Below are 25918 nucleotides of genomic sequence, written 5' to 3'. Positions count from 1 at the left end.
ATAATTGACTTTAAATGTCACTTTTTTTTTGAGAATTGAGATAAAAATCTAGGTCTTCTGATATGATACATAAACTTATTATGGTTTGTTTTTTCCTCTCTTTTTTGGTGAGGAAGATTGACCCTGAGCTAACATCTATTGTCAATCTTCCTCTTTTTTTTTTTTTTCTCCCCAAAGCCCCAGCACATAGTTGTCTAGCCTAGTTGTAGGTCATTTTAGTTCTTCTATGTGGGATGCCATCACAGTATGGCTTGATGAGCTGTGCGTAGGTCCATGCCCAGTACACAAACTGGCAAACGCCAGGCCGGTGAAGTGGAGCATGTGAACTTAACCCCTCAGCCATGGGGCCAGGGCGGGCCTCTTTATTATATGTTTATCAAAGTTTTGGGCTATGTATTTTTAAATAATAGCCTATTTTATTTTTTTCTTTATTGGATACTTTTACACTATAAAAGTACATCTATTTTAACAGGCAAACATTACAAAGATAAAAAGAAAAAGTTAATACTCTTTTTCTTCCCTCAGTTCCACCTTACTGTGACAATTAGTATTAACAACAGTAATCCACATTTTTTCTCCATGCTCATACAAATATAAGTATATGTATATGGTATATGATATTTCTCTTCTTTTTTTTAAAAACAAAAATATAGGCATATTATACATTACTCTGTTAATTATTTGGTTATTTTGCATTTCTCTGAACACTCCTCCAGGTTCATACGAATGGCTCTAGCCAATTATTTTTAATGGCTGAATAATATTTGAAAATTATGAATGCACAAAATTTATTTAATCATTTCTCTATGATAGAATACCAAGTTGTTTCTAATTATCTTTTCTTTTTAGTGTCACTATAATCAATGCTGTAATAGAAATATTTCTCTGGATATATTCTTACATACTGGTACTTTATTTACATAGAATAGATTTACCAAAGTTAGATTGTCAGGTCAAAGGGTGTGAATGTTTAAACTTTTAATAAAGCTTCTCTGTTAGTTTCCAAATTGGTTATAGCAATTGTCATTTCTATCAGCTATGTGTGAGAATTCTTATTTTCCCACAACTGACGTCAGCTCTAGATGTATTAATATCTTTGCCAATAATGGATATTCCACTGTTGTTTCCATTTGTATTTTCCGAATTTCCAATGATGCTGATCATATTTCAGTACGTTTGTTAGTCATTTGCGTGTTCTCTTCTGTAGTTAGTTCTGGTTCTTGACTGACTTTTCCTTATGGGTCTACTTTCCTTTTCCCATGTGCAGTAGTTCTTTGTCTAGTTAGCATTTGAATAGGTTATAGAAAAACAATGTTATAGAATAACAGTGTTATACAAAAAACACAAAGTGAGGTAAGTGGATCAGGACTCTAGGGTGTTGGCTTGGGGAGGTAGCGATTGCAATTTCATACAAGGTGATCAAGGGCAGGGCTCCCTGAGACGATGACATTGGAGCAAGCCTTGCAGGAGGGGTAGGAGTGAGCCACTGGAGTTCTGGGGGAACAGCATTCCCTGTCAAGGCAGCCGGTGCCAAGACTCTAAGGCTAGAGCTTGTCTGGTGTGTCCAACAAACAGCGACGAGGAGCGTCTAAGAAGGAGAGGGAGCCGGAAGGGGAGTTGTAGCCGATACGACCAGAGGTAGAAGGGAGCAGCTCAAGGAGGGCTTGCTTGGAGGTATTAAACAAATCTTAGCTTTTACTCTGAGGAGATGAGGAGCAGTGGGGGGTCCATATGGAGGGAAAAGTTTGGATTCTGGGTGTAATCTGAATTTAACCAGTAGGAGGGGAAAGAGAGAGAGAGAGTTAGTTCAAGGATGCCTCTAAGTTCCCTCAGACTAAACAACTGGGAAAATGGAGTTGCCCTTTATGGAGACAAGGAAGACTGAGGGAGGAGTAACTTTGGGGTAGTTAGAGAAATGAAGAGTTTTTTAGAGCCTCTTATTTGGGATGTCTTTTAGACATCCTCATAAAGACATCCCCTAGACATGTTGAGTAAGCAGAATATGCAAGACTTGATCAAAGTAAGCTTTTTGCTGAACACTTAACACGTGTCTTCTCATTTAATCCTCATGTTGACACAATGAGGAAACTGTGGTTATTGCCTGATCTGACGGTAAGTTAAATACAACGATGATCAACTCCTTCCTTAAAAATAATCTACAAATTATTCGTTATTGTCAGAGGCATTTTATCATAGACGCATTACTTAGTGTTCTGCCTTTTTAAATGCAAATTTATTTAGAGGCGTTGAAATGTTACACTTAGATATATCCTGGATTTTTTCTCGTATGAAGCCCCTGACAGTGTAGAGCTAATTTTATATTTCTGGGGGTTGCCTCTTGACATTTTGACTCGAAAGAGAAATCAGCTTAAGTATTAACTCCAAAGGGCAAAGAGCTAAGAGCAAAAAGAGGTGGTCAGGTAGAGGAAAATCTTCTCATTGGAAAAGAATAGTCATGGAGGGTCACTTCAGTGAAAATACCTTGTGTGTGGTCTGGGGTTTTTTGTTTTCTTTTGTTTTGTTTTGTTGCTCTTTGTTTGTTGGTGGTGTTAACTACTGGCAATTGAAGAGAAAAGATGAAGGTACCCTGAATGTTCAGAGACTTGTTCAGAAGTGCGGAGAAAAATAGCCTCAAGATCAACAAAAAAGGATGGTCAATGATGTATTTTAACTCTGAACAGAAAGAAGACATTAAGCTTTGACAGCAGTAAAGCAGGAGCTTCTAAATCACAAAGAGAAATTAACAAATCTCGGGAAAACCAAAGAAAGTTCCATTAAAGTTAAATCTATCCGAGTTTAGTCGAAACCAAGATACATCAATACGTGGTTTACGTAGATGCTATATTTCTTTAAATCTCAGTCTCTACACTACTTCATAAGTCTGGTGATTTTTTAAATGTTCTATTTTACTGCTCTAACACTGAGTTAAGGTATTGTTGAATGAAAACGACAAAGAACATGCAGATTTGCGTCATAGTTGACCACAACAAGGAGCAGGGCAGTTTAGACCAGGAGGCCAAAAACTGCGCGTGGTATGATAAAATATATACTCGGTCCTTGTCCCTTGTTCTTGGCACAGAGCTTCTCAAATTCCTGGAATGTCCTGAGTGATAAGAATGTCTTTTTATTCACAAGGAGCTCCTTTGGCCACACCTAAGTTTATGTTAAGGAGGTGACTCCTAGATAGCTTCAGGCTGGTGTCCCCAGAGAGAGCAAGGAGGCTCACTGCCAGCTTCCCCCTCGAATACCTTGCCCTACATCTCTCTTCCATTTGGTTGTTCCTGAGTTGTATCCTTTATAATAAACTGGTGAATGTGAGTGAATTGTTTTCCTGAGTTCTGTGAGATGTTCTAGCAAATTATTGAACCTGAGGAGGGGCCTATGGGACCCCCAAATTTATAACTAGTCAATCAGAAGTATAGGTGTCCCCTAGGACTCCAAGTGGGGGCAGTCTTGTGAGGCTGAGCCATTAATTTGTGGGATCTCCAGGTTACCTGTGCTAACCCCAGGTAGCTAGTCTTAGAATTGAATTGAATTATTGCACATGAATTATTGCACACCCAGCGGGTGTTGGAGAATTAACTGTGGGAAAAAATCATTCATTTGGTGTCAGAAAAACGATGTCACAGCGGGTATAAGGGATGCGTACATGAATCCAAGCAGCATTATAATGCATAGAAGGAATAGTGAGCCCACAGGAAATAACAAATGCATAGAAGGAATAGTGAGCCCACAGGAAATAACAAAGCTCCAGATTAGCCTTGTAAATTCAGAGTGATAGAGTTATAGCAAGTCTCACACATATTTCTTTGTGGCTCTGAAGCTCCACAAAATAATTGCAGAAGAACCAAGATGCTCTATCCTTTGATCCCAAATGGGGTGAGAAAAATATCAGTTACATCATTTTATTATGTGATTTTTATTCACTGCCTCAATAAATATTTATCGAAGTTTACTATGGGCCAAGTACTGTCCTAGATGCCCTTATAATAAAATTTCTTATTGTAAGAAACAAGTCAGTGACACATTTTTGGTCAATATATAAAATTGTACCTAATTTTACATGACTGCTTCTAAATAAAGAGACAATTATTGAAATTTGAAATATTTTTAAGACAGATCATTTTCTATAGAATAACCTGAATTGGTTGTTAGTTGGTTATTTTAAATACACCTGCGTGATAATTGAATGCTAACTGTGTGTCAGGATCTCTATATGTATCATCTTTTTTAATCCGTACAGCTATTATTATCCCCATCAGGAAGATGAGAAAATGTAGGTTTTAGACAGATTAAGTAATTTGCCTAAAATGTGTAATTTGAACTCAGGCAGTCTGACTCAAGAAACCACACTCTTAACCACAATACTGTTTCTAAGTGGTGCCATTGACATAGGGGATGCTCTGTACTTGTCAATAAATAAGAACTTTTGCTATCAGCTTTGCACAACAAGATAGGTGTGAGTTACCCTGAGCATTGATGAGAAGGGGCTTCACCGTCCTTTAATAAATCATACCATATAATAAAGAAAGGAAAGATTACCACTATTTAAAGATAAAATAAATCCTTGTGCTCTGGAACATTTCTAAGAGGCTTGAATTGAAGCAGGTTTGGTAAACATATTTTTGATAATAGAAGTACTTGTGGTCCTCTCGCGGAATACTTCCCAGTATGTTGTGTGGACTTCTAGATGTCGGTTAGATATTAGCAGCTGCCTAATCTGGATTTCTCCACGCATCCTCCAAAATCCTTACAGATCAGCAAGAAAAGCAAATAAAATCCATAATAGCAACTGTAGCGTAAGTAAGTATCTTAGCCAGCTTGGGCTTCCAGAACAAAATACCACAGCCCAGGTGGCTTAAACACCAGAAATTTATTTCTCACAGTTCTGGAGGCTGGAAGTCCAAGATCAAAGTGCTGGCAAAGTATGTTTCATTCTGAGGCTTCTTCTCTTGGCTCATAGATTGTGCCTTCTTGCTGTGTGCTCATGTAATCTCTTCTTTTTTGTGTGTGTATGCACAGAGAGAGAGAGAGCCAGCCGGCTCTCTGGTGTCTCTTCTTCTAAGGGCACTAATACTATTGTTTCAGGGCCTCACCCTCATGACCTCATTTAACCTTAATTGTCTCTTAAAGGCCCTATCTCCAAATACAGTCACATTGATTTAGGGCTTCATTACATGAATTTGAGGGGAACACAAGTCAGTCCATAGCACTAGGAGACAGAATACTGCAAATTTCAATCCCAAACCCACAGAGTTAGTTTTGGAAACCATGCCAGAGTAGGGTCTGGTGAAGACTGGGTTGAAAAGAGAAGCATACCATGGGGGCCTAGTGGGGATGAATATCAATAAAATCTCCTCTAGAAAGAAAAAGTCCTCATTATTTAGAAAACGGTACATCAAAGAATTAAGTTATTTATACTGTCTCTCCTATATAATCTGCATCTCAGGATAGTCTTATAGTTTTGGGGGCAATTTCTATTTATAGAAGTATGCTACATAATAAAAAAGAAATGGTAGAATACTCTACTGCTATTTTATACTAATTATAAAGAACTGATAGATGTATGCAATTATCAGAGGCCAATAATGTCACAAAAAAAGAGATGAACAAACATTGTGTTCTGGGGGAAGTACACAACCCACCTATAAACTAGCCTTGCCAAATGAATAAATAAAATCTAATTCTGATCAAGCCTCTAGATCTAAGGAATAATTTATCATAAATACAGTGGAGAGAGGAACATATATTATATGATCAACATGAGTGCAGTTGCCAAACTCTACAAATTACCCAGTTTCTTCAATAAGAGCAACAATGATAGCAAACAACAGCAACAACAAAAACCGCAAAAAAAAAGAAGATAAGAGGAGGCTATAGACCAAAAGGTAATTAACAGCTAAATCAATCAGTTGAAATGTTTGATCCTAATTCAATAAACTGTAACTAGAAATAAGTCAATTGGAGGGGCCAGCCCAGTGGTGTGGTGGTTGAGTTTGCAGGCTCTGCTTTGGTGGCCTGGGTTTCATGGGTTCGGATCCCAGGCGTGGACCTACAGACCATTCATCAAGCCATGCTGTGGTGGCGTCCCACATACAAAGTAGAGGAAGACTGGCACAGATGTTAGCTCAGTGACAATCTTCCTCAAGCAAAAAGAGGAGAATTGACAACAGATGTTATCTATGGGTCAATCTTCATCATCAAAAAGAAAAAAGAAAAGAAAGAGGTCAATTGGAAAAATGTTAATACTTCCTGGATATTTTGTGATGTTAAGGAGTTGTTAATATTGCTAAATATTTTAGTGTAGTCATGATATTGTGGGGTTTTTTAAGAAGAAATTTTTATGTCTTAGAAATACTGAAATATTCACAGATGAAATGATATAACATCTTGGATTTTCTTCAAAATAATCCAAAATTGGGGGAGTGAGTGTGGATATAGATGAAATAAGATTGCCCATGTATTGAATATTATAAAACTGCTGTGATGGTTAAAATGTTCATCATAATATTCTCTCTGCTTTTGTGTACATTTAAAAATATTCATAATAAAAAAAATTTTTTAAAGAATATACTAGATATTTTGGAAAAAAAAGGAGGAGAGAGTAAGTCCATTTTGAATGGGAAAAATGCTCAGAACATGTCTGAGAACTGGCTCCTGGCGACCCAAAGATCAAAAGGCACCTGCTAAGAACTGTGAAGCATCTGATCTAGCCTGTTGGCTAGCTAACAGTTTAGCCCAGCCAGGCGGGCGGCCCTTGCAACCAGGTGCATTGCTTTTCAGAGGAGGAACCCTGATCTTAGGGAATCTGAATATTTTATACTGGAGTAAATATGCCTGTCCTTGCTACAAAGGGAGATACTGTATTCCAAGACTATAAGCAATTGTGTCCTTTAGTCCAGAAAAAGACATTACTTTTGTGTTCCAAGAATTTTTAAAATAAATATCTTTGGTATTCCAGAACAAAGGCAGCCAGTGCCTCTGCTTGTAAGACATGTATGAACGTGAGAGACCAATGGAGAATTGTCTCCTAACCGTGACAGCTCCGGGAGGGCACCGCTGTGGAGGAGAGGGTGAGACTTGGAAGGAGAAGCATCCTACGGGGTCTGCTGGTGGAAGGATATAAGAAAGCAAGCTGTGGAGTTGAACCCCAAGGAAGCAGAATCAGAAGATACATACCTCAAATACGCCAACCACCAAAGAAAAAGCATTTATTTTTACCAACAGAGGAGGGGCCTCTTGAACTAAGAAACCTGGTAAGACACTCTCACCCCATCGTCATAGAAACACCTATTATTCTCAGTTCAGGAAAATGATTATGAAATGACAGGCAACATCCATTAAAAACGATAAGAACAAAATAGGAAATAAGAATCAAAAGATTTTAGCTGATGAAAATATTCTCTAAAAAACCAAACATGAAGCAGAGGAAAACTGTTACAAAATATCCACCCAATAAGCATTAAACATCTCTAAATAAGCAATATTAGATGTAAAAGAGGACCTTAAACCATAAATTCAAAAACCCAGGACAGGAGTGGACAAAAAGCACAGTTTAAAATGAGATACGACACAATTCAGGAAAGAAATTGAAGAAAAATATAAAAATCATCCCATAGGTGAAGGTCAAATTACAAAGTATCCAGGGGAGAATAGATGCAAGTGCAAGTCTAAGAAGACGTTTTAAGGAGAGGAGCAAAAATAAAATCAAGAAGTAAATAGAATCAGAAAGAAAGTGCTGGATACAGAACAGCAAAAAAGATCTAATATGCATGGGATTTTCCTGAATAAGAAAAATAAAACAGTAGAGTAGAACTACTATTAAAACTATAATAAAAAAAATGAAATCTTAATCTTATTGTTGAAAGTACCCATCATCTACCTTGGAGATTATAAGACAGAGCCTAGTAAAATTGTTTAATTTTAAAGAACCAGAAAAATATGGTCCTCTGGGAAAAAAAATACCAAGAAACTTACAGAGTTTCTTAAACTGAAACCTACACAGCAAAACGAAAATGACACAGTATGTTTTTTAAATTTTAGGAAAGTATGAGTAAAGAATTTTGTATCCAGCTCAGCTGATTTACATGTATCAAAACCAAAGGAATGCCACAACTAGAAGGACTCACAACTAAGATATACAACTATGTACGGGGAGGGTTTGGGGAGATAAAGCAGAAAAAAAAAAAAAAAAAAGGAAACTTTGGCAAAAGGATTGCTGATGAGTATTAAAATAGTAGATGTAAGGCTATATCCAAGACTAAAACAAAGGTGAGAACAAGTGTGACACAGTATTATGCAAATAATACATGTTCTGACAAAGTAAAAGGAACTTAAAAAATTGGAGGAGAAGGGGAAAAGTAAAAATTAGAATAAGTCCATTGATTGCTGCATGGGTTACAGATAGGAGTCAAAAAATATCATTTAAATCTAACAAACCAAATAGTAGAAGCCTAATTAAGGGGAAAAAAAAGATCAAGGGAATTTTAAGAGTTATTGGCATAGAGTTAGGCAACTAAAACATAAATACAAGCTTTCTTAAATGCAAAAATAAATACTAAAAATAAGCAGAGACTACAGATCAAGAAGAGAAAGAAACATAGTAAATCTAATGTTAATATTAACATCAAATAATAAGGCAGAATTAAGAATGAATACACAGGTCGTATCAACAAATGGAGATGGGCTTAACTTGGCTATTTAATGAACAGGATTCTCACTGTGGCTTACAACGCCAAATCCAGATCCACACTGAATAGCAAATGCACTCCCAAACCAAGCAATTCAGAGGCTAAAATAAGGGCTTGAGCTCAGGCACAGCAGACAAATGAAAGCAACAAGAAGAATGCCAAAGTTGAAAGCAGCAAGGTAGAATTCAGGGCGAGAGCATTCGATGAGACAGGTTAACACTCTATGAACTGGAGTAAATACACTTGATGATTTGCCAAGTCTCTGGCCATTAATTTGAAAATATCAGAAAGCATTAAGCCTCAGAGAGTATCAAAACACCAAGTCTCACTTACAAAATAATTCTTCAAATTGATCTTGACTTATTCTGTTTCAGTAATAAGCAGATCATTAAATCAATAAAGTATAAAGCACATAGGAATTTAACCCTTCTCTTTTTCTTGAAGCCCTGTGAAAATCCCAAGAAATGAATCCTTAATATAAACTATCATTAACCCAGAAGAACAGAGAGAGTTGGGAGAAGAGACGACAGCAAATGAGGTTTTTTCAATCAGTTTCTGGAAGAAAAACAGAAGTCAGAACTGAATTACTGGAGAGGAGGAAGTTAAAACCCATGTCTTTCGAGAGGGAAGCCACCCAGAAGCGAGGACAATTCGCCCCACAGCATCTCCGAGGGGCTGAGGACTTGAAAGGACTAGAGAAGAAGTTGAAAACAAGGGAACTGATTTGCTGTCTGATTTTGGAGTAGTTGAATCCCTGAGGTCTCCTCTCACGTGCACCCGTGCGGCCAGGCAACTATCTTTAATACCCCATGCATGGCTAGAGGCTGATTCTTCACAGAAGATGAAACCAAAAGCTTCTGGATTCAGGGACAGGAGGCACAGACAGGGACTAGGGTGGGGGTGGGGGCTTGCATGAAAATCTATGCAGTAGGCTGTGGTGGTCTGAGATGTCTTCCCTCACTTTTGCCCTAAATACCTATAGCCGGTTATCCATCTCAAGACTACAAATTGGAAAAATCCTCGCTAGTAAAACTGAACAGCTAGAAAAGGACCCATGATCGGAAGTTCCGAGACAAAGTGAAGAAAGTTCTAGGAAAAAAGCTGCACTGTAGGCCCAAGAGTAACAATTCAGAGAGAAGGACAGAGAACTCAAGAAGTGAGGGTGTTAGGAGAAAAGTAACTGATGGAATTGATTGCAGAGAAAATACTATAGGTAGGAGTCTCATTTGATGAGAAGGACTTCTAGAAAGCCAACCAACTCAAGTAGCAAAGCAACTTTTAACTCCAGGAGGGATTAGCATTCTTAGGAAAGAAATTTTAACCAGAGTGAAGTGCTTGGTTCAACAGCAACTAATATTTGGAGCAAGAATGATAATGTAGAAAAACATTATTCTCTCTATTCATGGAAAGAAGGTAAGCGGGTATTATTTTGCTGGAGTGCATTGTGAAGTACGGATCAAAAGTCTTAAGTTTTTCTATACTTTCACTCAACAATTCCAATTTCAGGCATTTACCCTAAGAAAACAGAAGTGAATGTGCACAAAGATTTAAATGCGAGTATGTTTGTTGCAGCATTGTTCCTAATAGTAAAAGACTGACTTCAACCTAAATGCCTCAAATAGGGAATCAGTTAAATAAATATTGATACAGCTATATAACCGGATACTATAGAGATAAATATTTACTTGGGAAAATATTCATAATTCACGTACTAAAAAAAGTTTCAGAAACAATCTTTTCACGATGGTCCCATCTTTAAGAAAAAAAATAAAGAGAGGTAGAGATCTGAAAAATTCTATCAGTAGTTATTTTGCATGGTGGGATTAAGCATGAGGGTTTTTTCCTTTCTTTTTGTCTGTATTTCACAAACAAATAAGCATTTGCATAAATACTTTTGCATAAATATAGCAACTGTTAAAGTTGCCACACACAGAAAGAACTGACTTGTAACTCATGGTTTAATATTCTAAATAGAAAATAAAAACTACTTTTAAAAAAGAAAGAGAAAGACAAGGAGGAAGAACATGGCGTGGTGGCAGGTTAATCTGTAGTGATCAGAAAAGTGTCCTGCTTGGAGAGAGTGGGTCAAACCTTATAGGCTAAATTAGTCCACTTATCCACTCATTCCACAGACATTTTCAGAGCACTAGCCATGTGCTGCTCACTGTGATCGACCCTTTTCCTATAAAGAACAACTAACCATTCAGCAGGGAAGACACAGAAACAATTGGAAATAACCAAGAATCACAGACTGAAGTTTACTTTTCTGCATAGCTTTCAATCTACTTTAAATTTAGATATCAGTGTGAAAAGACTTTCCAACCTGTCTAAAATATTAAACAAATATAAGCCTGATTACGAATAGTTGCACCCCCAACACTGTCATAGTCAAGTATTAATAATAATGACTATGGTGTGAAATTCATCTAAGTTTTGTCACCACAGGTACATTTCCCTTCCTGTTTGTGTCTTAAAATAAAGTGTGATATAGTACAGAGAAAAATGAAAATTTAAAGAAAGGTAAATCACCCAAATGCTTTGAATCTTAAAATAAATTTTATTTTGCTCTTTAATGAGCTGGTATTTTCTGCAACAATTGAAAACAATGGTCTGGTACTATACAGAGAGTAATGGAACTTACAGGGTGAGAACAATGAAAGTAACTGCGTTTGGAAAGCAGATGTTCCTGGCCTGGAAATATTTCCCAGATGCGAAATGGAAAAATGATTCTCTGGTCCAGTTGCCTTGGAAAGTGAGGTGATGTGTGGCTTAACTAATTAAAATACTATCTATTTGAGCACTATATCCAGAACATAAAGTGATGGCTAGAGTCTTATGTCTACAATAAAAATTAGCAAATGATATAAATTACAAAAAGCAAGGAATAAAAATTTACTTCAAAGAAATTCTGAACATAACTTGCCTACTCTCTAAAGTAAACTTATGTTTGAACTGAGACATAGGTAGTATTTGAAGCAGATGCCCACCAGAGATGAAAAAAAGCCAAATCACCGACTATATTAAATGTAAATTTTCAACTCATATGAAGAAATCAAAGAGAAAGATCCAAACCAAGACCAAACTGAATTTCCCAAACTCAAGTCCCTTCATTTTTTCCCCCCTTTAGTGTATTTACATGACTCCCGGTCAGAGCAGCGTTAAGAGAGTTGCGAATTTGTTGTTTCCAAATTGCCCTGAAAACTGGAAGTTTGCACATGCAGTATCTTCCATCATGTTAATTGACTGTGGATTCCATCAATTCAAGCTCTGGAAACTGAATGTCCTGCCTTAGAACAGTCTGTGTATTTACCACGTTGGAGGAGATGCCTTTAGCTTAAACTCTGAGGCCGTCTGCAAAAATGGCAAGTCTCAGAGTTGTCACATACGGAAAGAACAGACTTACAACTCGTTCAGCTGGCTGCCTGTTGTGTGAGGCCTGCCTGGCGCCTAGGACAGACCTCCAAGCAAGCTCTGTGCCTCCACCGTTAATATCAAAGACATTTCCACTGAGGTAAGAGCTGCAGATCTAGTCTCCAGATACACAAATTTCGTGCTGGGAGGCAGAACCAGTCATTCCCAAGTAATTGTTACGTTGAATGAAACAAAGAGTTTATGCAGGCATGAAGTATTAAAAGCAGATATACTGTAGATATCTTCTTGGGCATTCTGTATAAGCTAGCCCTCAAAAAATGGAAAGTCTGTGTTTATTCTTCGGACATTGTTTGCACAGAAGCAGCTTTTCTGAAACGTGCTTTATAGTCTGGCTGAAAACACAAGTTTTCCAAAAACCTCTTATCTTAAATCTCTGAATTTATCCATCCAATAAAGCTTAATTTTATTTGATATATTATACATAAACACATGGTTGAAACGCTACTTTCTTATTTTGGAAAGAGAAGAGACTTAGACTATTGTCCAGAAACTCAGTATGACTTTGATGTTTATTAGTTTGAAGAACTACAATTTCTGAAAAACTGACAAATTTGTTTTGAGAAGTTTAATATTGAAACCAGATTACAGCATGACTAAGAATTAGTAATATTTATGAGAAAAAATGATAATGATCTATGACGTTCTGTGAGTCATTAAAAATACTTATTCAGCATTTCAGGATCAATTTCTCTTCTACCTGATGAAATACTATGAATGAACACAAGATAATCTATGTCTGTCTGAAAAAGTAGATGCTATCATTAACTTCTCTGAAATGTGGACAGCGATTATATAAGTGTCCGTTTGTTCTGCCTTTCCAGAATAGTTTAATTTAGGGTCAGGTAAGAAGAAGGTTAAAAATAAAGAGGCCAAAACAATTGTAAAAATGCTGATGATATCATAAAAGAGATCATTTTAGCTTTTGCTTACCACATACATAGTCTTGCTCCAACGAAAACATCTGCCTGTCACCCCATAAACGTCCCTACACTTCTCTTCCCTTTATGAGCAAAAAATGGAGTTTTAAGGGGCGTTTAATAGCCAGCAGCTGTTGGGCTGCCAAATACTGCATCTGGAGGAGAGTGTGCTCTTCACATGGAAAAAAATCTGAAACTATTGTTTAATTTTCTTAAAGTGCACCGACGCTTTGCATAACGACATTTGAATGCTTTGAATATGGGGAAAGACACAGGAGCTCCTTAAGTGCATCTGAAACCAGTATATTGTTCCCAGAAGGCAATGAATGACTGAGATTGTATTTGATCATGTTTAATACACAGCTTCAATGAGTGCTAACGTAAACGAGTTTAATGCCCGGTAACAGCGACACTTGATGAGAACTTAACATTCATTTTATTCCTCTGAGATCAGCTCTATTGAGGCTGTAATGAATCATAATAGTTTCCTTGTTAGGTTATAATTGTAATTTTCTGAACACATAATTTATTTTTAAGAGTACTTAACATTTCTTGAAATAAACGTTAGGACAGGGAAACATCTGCTTTACAAAAATGAAAATGAGGAACTGGCATTATAAGACTGCTTCAGAACAAGGATGACCCCAGGATCATAACGTGTTGAGTGGGGCTGCTTTTAAAACAATGTGCTTCAAGATTCTGTTAAAGGAGAATATAAAAGCTATGAAATACTCTATTTACTTTAATAATCCCCTACTGGGATCAAAGTTATTTCCTCCATTTCTTTACTTGTACTTTGAAAGGAAGCTTGGTATGACAGACATAATATCAATACATAATACTTCAAGAGATGGTAAGTTTTATCCCTGTAAAACCTAAAATGGTTCAACTAGAAAGGAGTCAGTTCAGGAGAGAAAGAGAGAAGGATGACTCAGCACTCACTATTGCGTCCCTGCCCTGTTGCCTCTCATCTCTCTTCCGTCTTTCTCACCTCCCCTGAGACAAGATAACGGCTGCAACATTTGCCTCATCCACTCATCCTTCCTTCTGGACCACAAGTCATATACACCTTAAAGATTAACTTGAAAACTCTCTCCTCAGTTTTTTAAATCACTACCAAAGGACCTACCTCTCTCTCTTTCTCTCAGAAATACAAATATTTTACTACTGCAGAAAAAAAATATAGCTATTAAATTCTGTGTAATTTTCATAATTGGTCAATGGAGAGAATCTAAACATTAATATGCATTGCTGAGGAGAGGAGGCAGTAGAAGGGGACCCAGGAGCTTAGAGTTCCTATATTCTCCACGTGGAGGGAAATGGTTTACGCTGTGCATGTGCTGGGGGGGCGGGGTGCCGGCGAGGGTAATCCTACCTCTTTGCGGAGCGGCTGTACTGAAGAAAAAGCTAAGGATAGACATATCTTTAAAAAGCATGAGTTTGCTTGTCTGCCTTCCTTCCTTTCTCTCTTTTTTTCTTTGCTTTTATTTCATTCTTCCTGTTTAAAACTGGTAAAGTTTGCCAGATATGGACCTCTGCTACCAAAGGAGAATGGGGTATCCTCTTGTCTAGCAATCATTCAACATCATATGTTACCTTCTGTCCCATATCTGTAGCATCTTAGAGGTTGTCAATATGATCAGTTAATCCTCAGACTTCTCCTGTGATGTAAACTTATATTTTACTTGCATTTTATAAAAATTTATGTGAAATAGATCAATGCTTATTGTAGACCTATTGTTAAAGTGAGTTATAATATTTTACACTGAGTTCTTTCCCTTGAGAGAGATACAATCTTATCAAAGAGACAATACTTATACCCACAGCACAGTTAAAGAATAATAAAGAGTGGTGAATAATAAAATGCTAAATTTATGCAATTAAAGGCTAAAATGCTTTTTTATGGACATTGAATATGGTTAAGAGGAGTGGGAGAATCCAAACATTTCTGTTTGTTCAAGCTTCTAGTCTTCTCCCTTGTCAATTTTAAACACTGTTGCCAAATTAGCCTATTGTCAATGCCCTGTTGAAAATTCTTGATGGCTCCCCTTGTGCACAGTCATGATTCTCATATTGCAAGTACATATGGGCCCCTTTTACTGAAAAGATTTTCACAGACCAAGAACCCTGAGACTATGTCTCCAAATCGACAGGTATGAGAATCCTAGTTTGAGAAACACTGACTGACTTAAGAACCTGAGTTTTATTATTTCTTTAAATTATCTTTCCCTTGAAACCAGTTTTGCCTTTAAAGACAGAGAAACATTGGCCTATAGAATAAGTTCTTAGCTATTCAGTCTCACTTAAGATGCCTTTTGTATTACATGCCAGTTATGGAAGCCAAACTGAACTGCTGTCTTATTCCAACACAGGTCCTCAACTTTCCTACGAAGACATTTTTGTACACACTCTGACATCAGCCTGGAATGCTCTTTCCTTCTCCTTTTCCATCTTTTCCTCCATTTTCTTTTTAACAGAAATTAGGTCAAACAACTCCTTCTTCATGTATCTCTTTATGCTCACAACAAGGAATCTCACCTGCCTCTGACTTCCAAGGGAAGTACATCTGTGTCTCTTCTACGGCACAAAACATCCGATGTGTATTATGCTTAGGTATGTGCATAGCTTTTCTAAACTGCAAGCAGCTAGAGGATAGGGTCTGTATCTGATTCATCCTCTGCAAGCAGCTAGCACCATGTCTCGCACGTGAAAGGTGCCAAGTAAGAAGTCAAAGAAATAACTATATGGGTCAATGAGTAGAGTGAAGCTTGAGAGAAGCCATTAAAGGTTGATAGAATGTGGAAAGTGGCTGAGGGAGGGATTTTGGATAAAGAACCTAGGAAACTGCTCCTCCAATCCCTGAACTAAGGATTTAATAACACAGGAGAGAAGATATATAATTACTTCTTCACTTTATTAATGAAATAGAGTTGTTTCCTCGGAGAATATTTGTGCTATTCAAGAAAAATTATCTTAAGGGCCAAACTTGTCAAAGGATATTTACCAAATACTTTAAAAATCAACCTCAATAACCTATCATGATTCTTGCCCCTTGGATAGCGATGAAAGAAAATGTATTCAAACGGTCCACGCTGTTATCCACCATCTTTTCTTATTCACTCTACTTGGTTCTATCTAGAGAGGTTCTCGTCTAGTCTTAATAGACTCATCAAGCAGAAGCGCTATCATTAGAGTATTAGTATTAGAGGTGTACGTTCTTTAAATAAACGTCATTATTACCTTTCAGAATCTTCTGACTGATTGGTGAACATTACCAGTTTCTCTTCATATTTCTCGTTTTTGTTTATGAGTTGTCCACATGGAATCTAAAAGAAAAAAATATAAAGGACATGAGGTGTGGACGTGTCTCAAGGGAAGATAACCACGTCAGTCGCCGGAGGAGAAAACCACCTGTTAAACGCATTTTTCATCAAAAGCCATGTTTTTGTTCTGCTGTCTTGTTTTCAACACTGCCAGTTAGGAGAAGACAGACCACAAATGTGCCTTCTGCCTAGTTTCAGTCAAAGGTACAACACTGGGTGTAAACACACAGACTCCATCTTTCAGTAAAGGAAGAGCCTCGTGACAGGGAGAAATTGTCCAGGAGCAAGCCAAAGAAAGCTGGACATTCCAACATTCCAGTCAGAAACTGCTCACGTTGTCAGAATGACATGTTTGTACTTCAATTAGCGGCAGTCCATGAATGACTTTTCCAGGAGTCCTTAACGACCCAACGACATGACAGCTTTCTTCCCAGAATGCCATCCATTCTGCTTTTTCTCCAATAGGAGTTAGTGATTATTTCCATGATTTTCAGGACAACAAGGGAACTGGTAATGTGACCATTAAAAGAGAAGGAGGAAAATTTTAAAAACTGTGTTTAAGACACAGAATTTTTTTCGTTTCCCTTTTTTTTTTCTCTATTTCATATTAATTGCAACTTAGGCACCAAATTGTGGTCAAACATTACACAGACCTCATAGCACCTCGTGGGGCTTATAGTAGAATGTTGAGATTGAAGCATTTGAAGACATGTGTCTGTTTTAAAAGCCAATTCCTGAAGGCACTTAACACATTTCAAATCCATCTGGAAACCCCTAATTGCTGTGATCCCATTAGAAAATGTGGGCAGTTCAGGTCTGTGGGAAACATGAGGCCAGCTTTGTCTGAGTTTCATGATTTAATGGTAACAACAACCAAAAGAAAAGTTTGTTTGTTAAAATGCTCCAAGAAGGATTTGTTTCAGCTATTGGCAAGACGTCTGCACACAGCGTGGGAGGGTGGCTTTTTAATTTTGTTTTGTTTGCAGCTTATGACAGCTGTTTAAAAGTCATCTGTACCACCATGGTAGCCGGGGACTAGATGAAAGCAAATGCCTTCCAGGACTGTGGTAGGAAGTGGACCCCCAACCTGCACAGCCATCTTTCAACTACGCAAAACTGCACAAGTGCCCAGTTCTTTTATGTGGCACCCCGGAAAAGTGACACAGTTCTGCAAATGCACCAAAGAGGCAGGCAATCGAGGTACCACCTGACAATGAGTGACTCGGAGTAAGTGCCCATACTATAATTTCTGGAAGATGAGTTTTTAAAAATTTTAATTAATTACTATGAAATAAATTTGTAGTAAAGTTTAAAAAAAATGTCTCCGATGGTTTAAAAAATTACTTTTTAAAAAATGCTTAGCATTTTCCCCCGCAGATCTGAAATGACACACGGAGTCGTGGAGTATCAGAGAATCATAGAATTGACACCCTCGAGAACACTCAAAGGATTATGACACTGTCATTTTACAAGAGAGGGAACAGAAGCTCAGACAGCACAAATAATTTGACTAATTAATGGTTGATCTAGGACGAGACATCAAGTTATCTGACTGCTAGTCAGTAATTTTCTAATGTTGTTCCATAATTGAACATTATACAGATGAAATTTCAAGTTTGAAATAAGGCAAGATCTAACGTTAATACAAAAATATTTTTTAAAGTAATATACAAAATTTTTACATTATAAATGAAATCTCATGAAAATACATTTCTTAGGCAATGACACTGTATTATTTGAACTCTGGTGGTAAACCCCCAAAACAGCATGTGGGGAGGGAAATTTCCAGACTTAAGTTTTATAGTATAAGATTCACAGAAATGCCTCTGAGGCACTGGGAACAGACAAGAGAGGTATTGCCTCAAAGGTCTTAGTTTACTAGACATTGTATTTCCTTTCTAAATAGCCTTTTTATAGGCTGGAATTTTACACTTCTTACTATTCTATCTAGGAAGTCAAAATGTCAACTAGTGATAACCAGAAAAGTCGATATCCCAGGCATAATTATAATTTCTAATAGTTTATCCACTTCCACCAATGGAGATGTTTTTCCAACAGAACAGTAACAAAGTAAACAATCAGGAGAGATACTCAGCAATTAAAATGCTTCCCTTTCAAGTGGAAGCAAATAAATAAAATTAAGCCAACCTTGAAGACACAGGGCCTTTGTTTCTCAATACTACTGTTTCTTTTTTTTTCAAATCTTAGAAAAAATAGACAACTTCAGAAGTCTCATAAGACTTAGTAAGCATTTATGTGCCTTTCCGAACTTTATCACCACTAATGACAAGTCAAGTTGACATTAAACCATAAGATAAGCAGTTCTACTGAAGTTCTGTCTCCAAAAGTTTTTCACTGAACAAAAGCACAAAATCACTCTGGAAGGAGGGGTATGGATCTTTATTGGCTGGTGTGAAGACATAAAAACAGGCAAGAGCAAAGTTTCCACTACAACAAACCAGGAGACACTGGTCAGAACTCCCAATTCTAGCAGCTCGCTATAGTTCCCTTTGATGGTGGTTGATTAATTTCTTGTAAAATGTGTAATTCAACATTTTTGCTTTGCACAACATTTTAAACATTTGAATCAGATCCTAAACGGGACAACCAAGTGAGACATAAGAACACGGTTGACTTTCATTAAAGCAAATTGTATCTGAATACCAAATAGTGGAAAGACAAAGGAAAGATGGAGTACGTGACCCCTCTTAACCTTTGCCCACTCAAGGTGAATTTCTCAGATCTTTCATCCTGAAGTACTTAAAATATAACTACTCAAGTTTTTTCTGCTTGATTGTGGTGTCTGCCTCCTATACTCCTATTTCTGTTAGCTTTTAGGTAAAAGTCAGCAGATTGTTCTTTTCTCTCATGTGTGTGAGGTTTACACTTTACCCCGCAGGGTCATCTAGAAAGCCGTTATTTTGCCCAGATATGTTCATGTATGTAGTCCACGGGACACAGAACCTTCGCATGCTATGATCGTTGATGAGAGGAGGGACCATAACACAACCAGTCTATACCAACAAAGCTACTACCAAACACTGAGATCTCTCTTCTGAAATTACTTCTGGAATCTACGGCACATTCTTTTGAAAATTTTTGGAAGTTACCTAAATTATCAGGTTAAAATTTTGTAAATAAGGTGAAGAAAGTAAAGCTAAGGAATACCAGTGGTTTAAAAAACATCGTAGGGTGAAAAATAATAGAGCTGACTTCCTTTCCTTATTGGTAAACTTTTAAAACAACATTTCTTTAGATCTGCAGAAGCAGGATAGCATAGCAATTAAGAGCAGGCTTGGTGGGGGGGTCCACCTGGTGGTGCGGCAGTTAACTTCACACGTTCTGCTTCGGCGGCCCGGGGTTCACTGGTTCGAATCCCGGGTGCGGACATGGCAACGCTTGGCAAGTCAGGCTGTGGCAGTTGTCCCACATATAAAGTAGGGGAAGATGGGCACAGATGTTAGCTCATGGCCAGTTTTCCTCAGCAAAAAGAGGAGGATTGGCAGATGTTAGCTCAGGGCTAATCTTTCTCAAAAAAAAAAAAAAAAAAAAAAGAGCAGGCTTGGAAAGAAGACTGCCACAGTACAGTCTTTGCTCCTTTAGTGACTCTTAGGGGAGGTTATAACCTTTCTGTACCTCTGTTTCCTCTTTAGTAAGATGAGGATAGTAATAGTGTGTGTCTTATTAGGACTGTAATGAGGCTTAAATATGTTGATATATGTAAAATTCATACACTAGTGTCTGGAGCGCAATTAGTACGCTGTAATTGTTAATGGTTGTCATTTAATGGAGATTTAGGAGGGAGGAGATAAATAATTGTGGTCAGTTCACCATCTTGACTCATGGTGAATGAGGGAGCTCATATTGGGATGGCATGGTGTATGGGGAGTTAATATAGCTGATTACTTCTAAGCCACTTTGACTCAAAATTCTATGGTTCTAAGATTCCAAGTAGAGAAATAGGTGTTTGCCTTCAAATAACTCATCATCTTGTTGAGAAAATAAGATGTGTTTTTTATTTTCATATCCCCAGGACCTGGCATGGTACCTAGCTCATAGTGAGGACCTAATATAACAGTGAGGACGTAATGTTTGAAGAGCAGAAGAATGAAGGAATGATACCTAAGTGTATAAGGGAAATGATGTTAGGGGCTGGCCCCATGGCCGAGTGGTTAAGTTTCCGCACTCCACTTCAGTGGCCCAGGGTTTGCCAGTTTGGATCTTCGGCGCAGGCCTGGCATGCTAAGGCGGCATCCCACATAGAAGAACTAGAAGAACCTACAACTAGGATATACAACTATGTACTGGGGGGCTTTCAGTAGGAAAAAACAAAGAGGGAGATTGGCAACAGATGTTAACTCAGGGCCAATCTTCCTCACCCAAAAAAAAGAAAAACAAAAAGAAAAATGATGTTAAATGAAAAATAAACAGTATTGACAATGAAGAGTTTGAGGATAATAAGACTTAACTATGGCTGACAGCAGTTCCTCAGATACTTTTAGATTATTTATATTGTTTTATTTTTGCCTTTTTTTTATATCGAGGAAATTTGAAATTAAGACAGCTTAAAATTTTACCTCAAGTGTTTTATAATTTTCTTTTCCAGGGGGAAGGCTAGTGTAAACCACATGTAATTTCTGGGAACCAAAAGATTTACAATTAAAGACCACAGAAGTAAGGGTACCTAACTGGCTGACAGCATTTCTTTCTTTCCATCATTTGGTTACTTTCTTCTTCCTCTTCCTCTCCTCCTCCGCTTCCTCTTCTTTTTAAGGAGTTTCTTACTGCTCGAGAAGCAGCTGTTGCTTTCTGTTTAACTTAACCAAAAGATGTCCTGACTTCTTGGATGGATTTCAGTACATCAGTGAAGATCATAAGCTGTTTGATTGTTTAAGCAGAAGTTTACACAATCCACAGTTCCAAAATAACCCAACTTTAGAGGATAAACTTACTTTTGGAAGTAAACCAAGTTTTATGAACTTTTTGCCGTTTGTGGTGACAGCTCTGAATACGCTTGAATTTCTAAAGTCAGGTTCAAGGGCTAGGGTGTGAGTATTACCAGTCACAGTCAAACTCTGTAAAAATAGGTTTTACAGACCTTGAGAATGTCATGCTAAAAATTACCAAAGAATTCTTCTACCATTGTATAAGTTTGTTATGTTGGTCAAGTCTATGTTATAGCATTGGAATGCATCAAAATATATGTGCAATCAAAGCCACGACAGCTTTACTTAAGCCAGAAAGAACCTTAAGCTGATTTTTATCTACAAAAAATGCTCTTCTGTCTGGGGCATACAATTTACAACTCATAATCCTTACCTACAAACTCTGTTTCATTCCAGTATCCACCTTTACAAAATTCAAAATCAAATGTTAACCAGGTCCAACATATTGAGGATGAAGTATACTAGGTAAGTACTAACCATCATGAAAATTATTATCCTTATATTCATATACATAGTAAATAATAAAGATTTTATAAGATAATATGCTTTAAAAACATACGTAACACTTACATATATAAGAGCACTTGTATTGATTTTTTTAGAAATGATATTTGGTATCTAATGCATAAAAAACTTTATCAATCACATAGGAGACCTATAGTCAGTTAATCCAAAAACTGTTAAACCTGGGAGTCAAGAAGAATCACACATTAACAGCATAGTAATTTGTTATAACTTAAGATACGTAAGCGCACATCAGTTGCCAAGCCCCCTTTTCCAAGTGGCGATCTGCTGATGCTGTTTGATGTGGACATTCCGGCCCATAACGAATCCTCTGTGAATTCCAGTTTTAGTTTCTTTACAAAGGAATGAAAATTTTAAGATATTTACAAAGCCGTCTGAAAACAGAATGCTTTGAGATCTTTACAATATTTTTCCAATCTTTGATATTCTCCTCACCCAATTTAAATTTGTCAACTCACCTTTATCGGATATTTCTGAATTACTCAAAATTAGCTTACGTGGAAACAACGGTTTCTATCTTTTTTGTGCTCAAGTTCCATTAGCTTATATAAGTTTTATTTAAATTATGTAATTGCAGAAAATGTAAGATAATCATAAATAGCTTGGGGGAACAAAGAAGACTGGCTCTCAGCAAATGTCCCACTCAGCTTTTGGAGACAGAAATAAGTGACTGCCCTCAGCTGCCAGCATTGAGCGTGCCTTGATTGCTGGTCTGTCTGTTTTACAGAGAGAAGGGACGGCATGGTTCGTCCATGCTGAGTTGCTAAGTGGAGGTGGGAAAAAGAGCAGTGGTTTCAGGCAAGAGTGGGAAAATGCCTGCAGGGTAGGCGGCTGACATAATTGGTGGCATTATTGGGACACATAAGGAATGAATGTCCCACCTAACAGCTTTAGAATTCAATTTTTCAAAAAAGCAAAGTGAACAAACAAAACACAATGTTCTTAACAAAAAAAAATTTCTGTTTACTTTCAGCAATTACCAAGAGTCTATTTTTCATAGCCTTTTGTGACTTCCATAGCATGAGCTTATTTTTACCAATATGCAGATAATAATGCACAACAGTTTTGAGATCTTTGCTATTACTAGTAAGAAAGAAATGCGAAGGAAAAGAACCCCCATAGATTAGAAACCAGGAGTTTTTTTGTTTTTGTTTTATTTATTTATTTATTTATTTTTGGTCCTGATTCCTAAATTAACTAAATGTGTGATCTTGAGCATATTATTTTCTCTAGGTTTCAATCCTCTTCTGAAGAATCAAGGCCTGGTTGGATTCTCTCTAATACCCCTTGAATTCTAAAATTTATGACTATCACTGCCAAATATTGACTGTCAGCATTCGGGACAGTGACCAGGATTACTATTGGGTTAATGCTTAAAGCAGCAGGGTGACAAGGGTGCTATTGTCCTCCAAGTTTGGCTCTCCTTAAAACAGAATGAAATGACTTGTACAAAACTGGAAAATGAGCTGGGGAGCTGAAGGGTCAAACAGCCTTTCTTTATGCTTAATGTTCTATTCTGCTGGCTGGGAAGAAATAACTTCAAGCATTTTATAGGTTCTCTCCAATTCTTAGAAACCATCGACCATACCATTCACTTATCCCGGGACCACTAGAGAAGGGTCCTAACTGGTGTGCCCCTTCCCATTCTTGGCTCCCTTTTATCTGCTCTCCACATTGCAGGCATAGAGTTCTTTTTGAAATACGTTATTTTATACGGTCATCTCCACTCTCTCCATCCCCACAATAAAAACACCTTCGTAGTTTTCCATTACAGTGACCAAAGTCCTTATCATAGCTGAAGGACTCTGCACATCTCAAACGGGTCACATTTGGATGTGGGAAGCACTGTTTCTTTGTTTTGTGAGAACTCTTCCCATATGGCAAGATGCTTAATGTGACCGGCCAGCAATCATTATTATGACCAAAAATGCTGCCCTCTCCCCCACTGATCCAGAAGCACCTTCCAGCCTCTTCTCTTATCACACATCAGCCTTTTTGTCAGTTCTTTGAAGGTGCCATCTTCCTTCTGCTAGTCTTTGAAGCAGCTGTTCCTTCTCCTTAGCATGTTGTTCCCCTCAAAGTAAATCTCCCCTGGCTTCCCATATTATACCACTCTTTTTAATATACACTCTTACAACCGTATTCATGTCCCCTTTGTAGTGTTTATCATAATTGTAATTTCACTATTTTGGTGCGTGAGTGATTATTTGCTTAAGGCCATTCTTCTCCCCTAGACTGTAAATTCTGTGATTTTACATCCGTTTTGTTCACAGCTGAATCTCCAGAACCTAGTGCCTGCCTGTAATACACCCAATGCTCCACAAACATTCAATGCATGAATGGAAGAATATTAATTACGCCAGCACTTACTTGAACATGGAACTGTAACATTTTTAATACAAAATCTTGAATATAGTTTCCCAGTAACACCTTAGTTCAGTCTGACACTCTTTATGCCAGTTCGTATGTTCCAGAAGCTTTACCCCTAGAGCTCCCTATCATAGTCGTAGCATCTCCAAAAGAATTTAAAAAGAAAAAGGAACCCATGTAGCCTAGAAACAGGAAATATAAAGCATATCAGGTGACTATAAAGCCAACCTAAATTTGTTAGCACAGAGCTAAGATACCATTAAAATGTTTCAGATCATTTATATGCAAAATTAGGCAAATGTTCAAGGCTTTTAAGAATACAATAATATCATTCAAAACATTTAAGCCTATATTCTAAGTTTTTGTTCATTTATTTCCTCTAGCAAATAAGATTCCTGTATCTAACAGGTGCTTAAGGCCCTTTGATTGCAGTGTGGAAGAAATCGGAGGAGAGGAAAATTACACACCACCCTCATTTACAGTAATGGCTTGAGGGAAATTGAGAATAAGAAAGAGATTTTGGCTACATATCGTTTGGCTAAACCAAAAGAAAGAAATACCCAAGAAAACTGCTCTTTTTTTTTTTTTTTTTTTCCATTTCATGTTTCTGAGAAAGGTGTCAAATCAGGGGACTTTTATCATCTATTTCCTTCTAAGAAGTCTTTTTGTTTTATAGCAATAAAGTAAAATTCTTAACACCACAGATTCCTGATTTGCTCAATCACATCAGGGCACCGGCACTGCTTCTATATGAAAAACTGACATTTGGGGACTAAAATGGGAAAAGTTCCTGAACCAGGAGGCAGGAGACCAAGATTCTGTCACCGGGGCTGTCATTAAACTTGTCTTTCCCTAGATAAGGTGATTATTGCCATCTCTGAAATGGGAAGAGATTGACTTTATAACGGCTAAGAGCCCTTTCCACACTTAGGTGCTGTGAATATGGCAGTATTGCTCTCGATGCCTGCGTCTTAGAGGCTCACTGAAATATGATCAATGGCCAACTCTTACCCTGCAAAGAATGTATTGTTGTCCATAGAATGGTCCCTCATTCTGCAACAAGACAAGCATGTGATTACTCTGGGTCTTTATCCAGCTCTATTTTGGGAGATATTCTGGTACTGTGGATTTCTACTGAAGAATTTCACTAACGTCTCCCAAATTACAAATTTGCCTTTCTTAGCATCAGTACGGGAAAGATGATTGAATTAAGAGTCAAAGATGTGGGTCTCCATCACTCTCTTAGACTCAACAAGCTATGTGACTTTAGGCAAATTATTTAAACTCTCTGAGTTTCTCACCTGTGCAGTGATATGTCCTTTCGTCAAAGGGAATAATACAGAGATTAAATAAGAGGTTGCATTTGAAAGCACTTACAATTCACCGGCACTACGAGATTTGCCTGGAGTTACCTAGTGAATAGTAAGCTCTAAATTAATATGGTGGAATTTATTCTTTAAATTTTTATTATTTCTTATATCAATTATTTTTTTAATTGAGTTCTTAATAGTGTACGTCAATGTGAGATTTCAGTTGTACATTATTTCTTGACTGTCACCACGTAAGTGCTCCCCTTCGCTCCCTGTGCCTACCCCCAGCCCCTTCCTGTGGTAACCACTGAACTGTTTTCTTTGTCCGTGTGCTTGTTTATATTCCACATTAAATATGGTGCAATTTAAGTCTTGTTTAACATTGACGACTTACTGGAAAGCCTG

At 37.4% G+C, this 25918-nt stretch overlaps 1 protein-coding gene across 1 annotated transcript in view; it reads right to left on the bottom strand.

Annotated features, from left to right (window-relative positions):
- Positions 1 to 25918, bottom strand: part of TNIP3 (TNFAIP3 interacting protein 3) — a 100243-nt gene that overhangs the window by 70684 nt on the left and 3641 nt on the right. The window contains exon 2 of the mRNA XM_070259690.1: positions 16280 to 16365. Coding sequence (XP_070115791.1) covers positions 16280 to 16365 — 86 coding nt within the window. The remainder of the gene's footprint in view (positions 1 to 16279; positions 16366 to 25918) is intronic.

The sequence above is a fragment of the Equus caballus genome, chromosome 2 (genome assembly GCF_041296265.1).
Source record: "Equus caballus isolate H_3958 breed thoroughbred chromosome 2, TB-T2T, whole genome shotgun sequence".
Taxonomy (NCBI): domain Eukaryota; kingdom Metazoa; phylum Chordata; class Mammalia; order Perissodactyla; family Equidae; genus Equus; species Equus caballus.
Note: the sequence above shows the minus strand (reverse complement) of the source record. Positions and strands in the feature narration are given on the sequence as shown.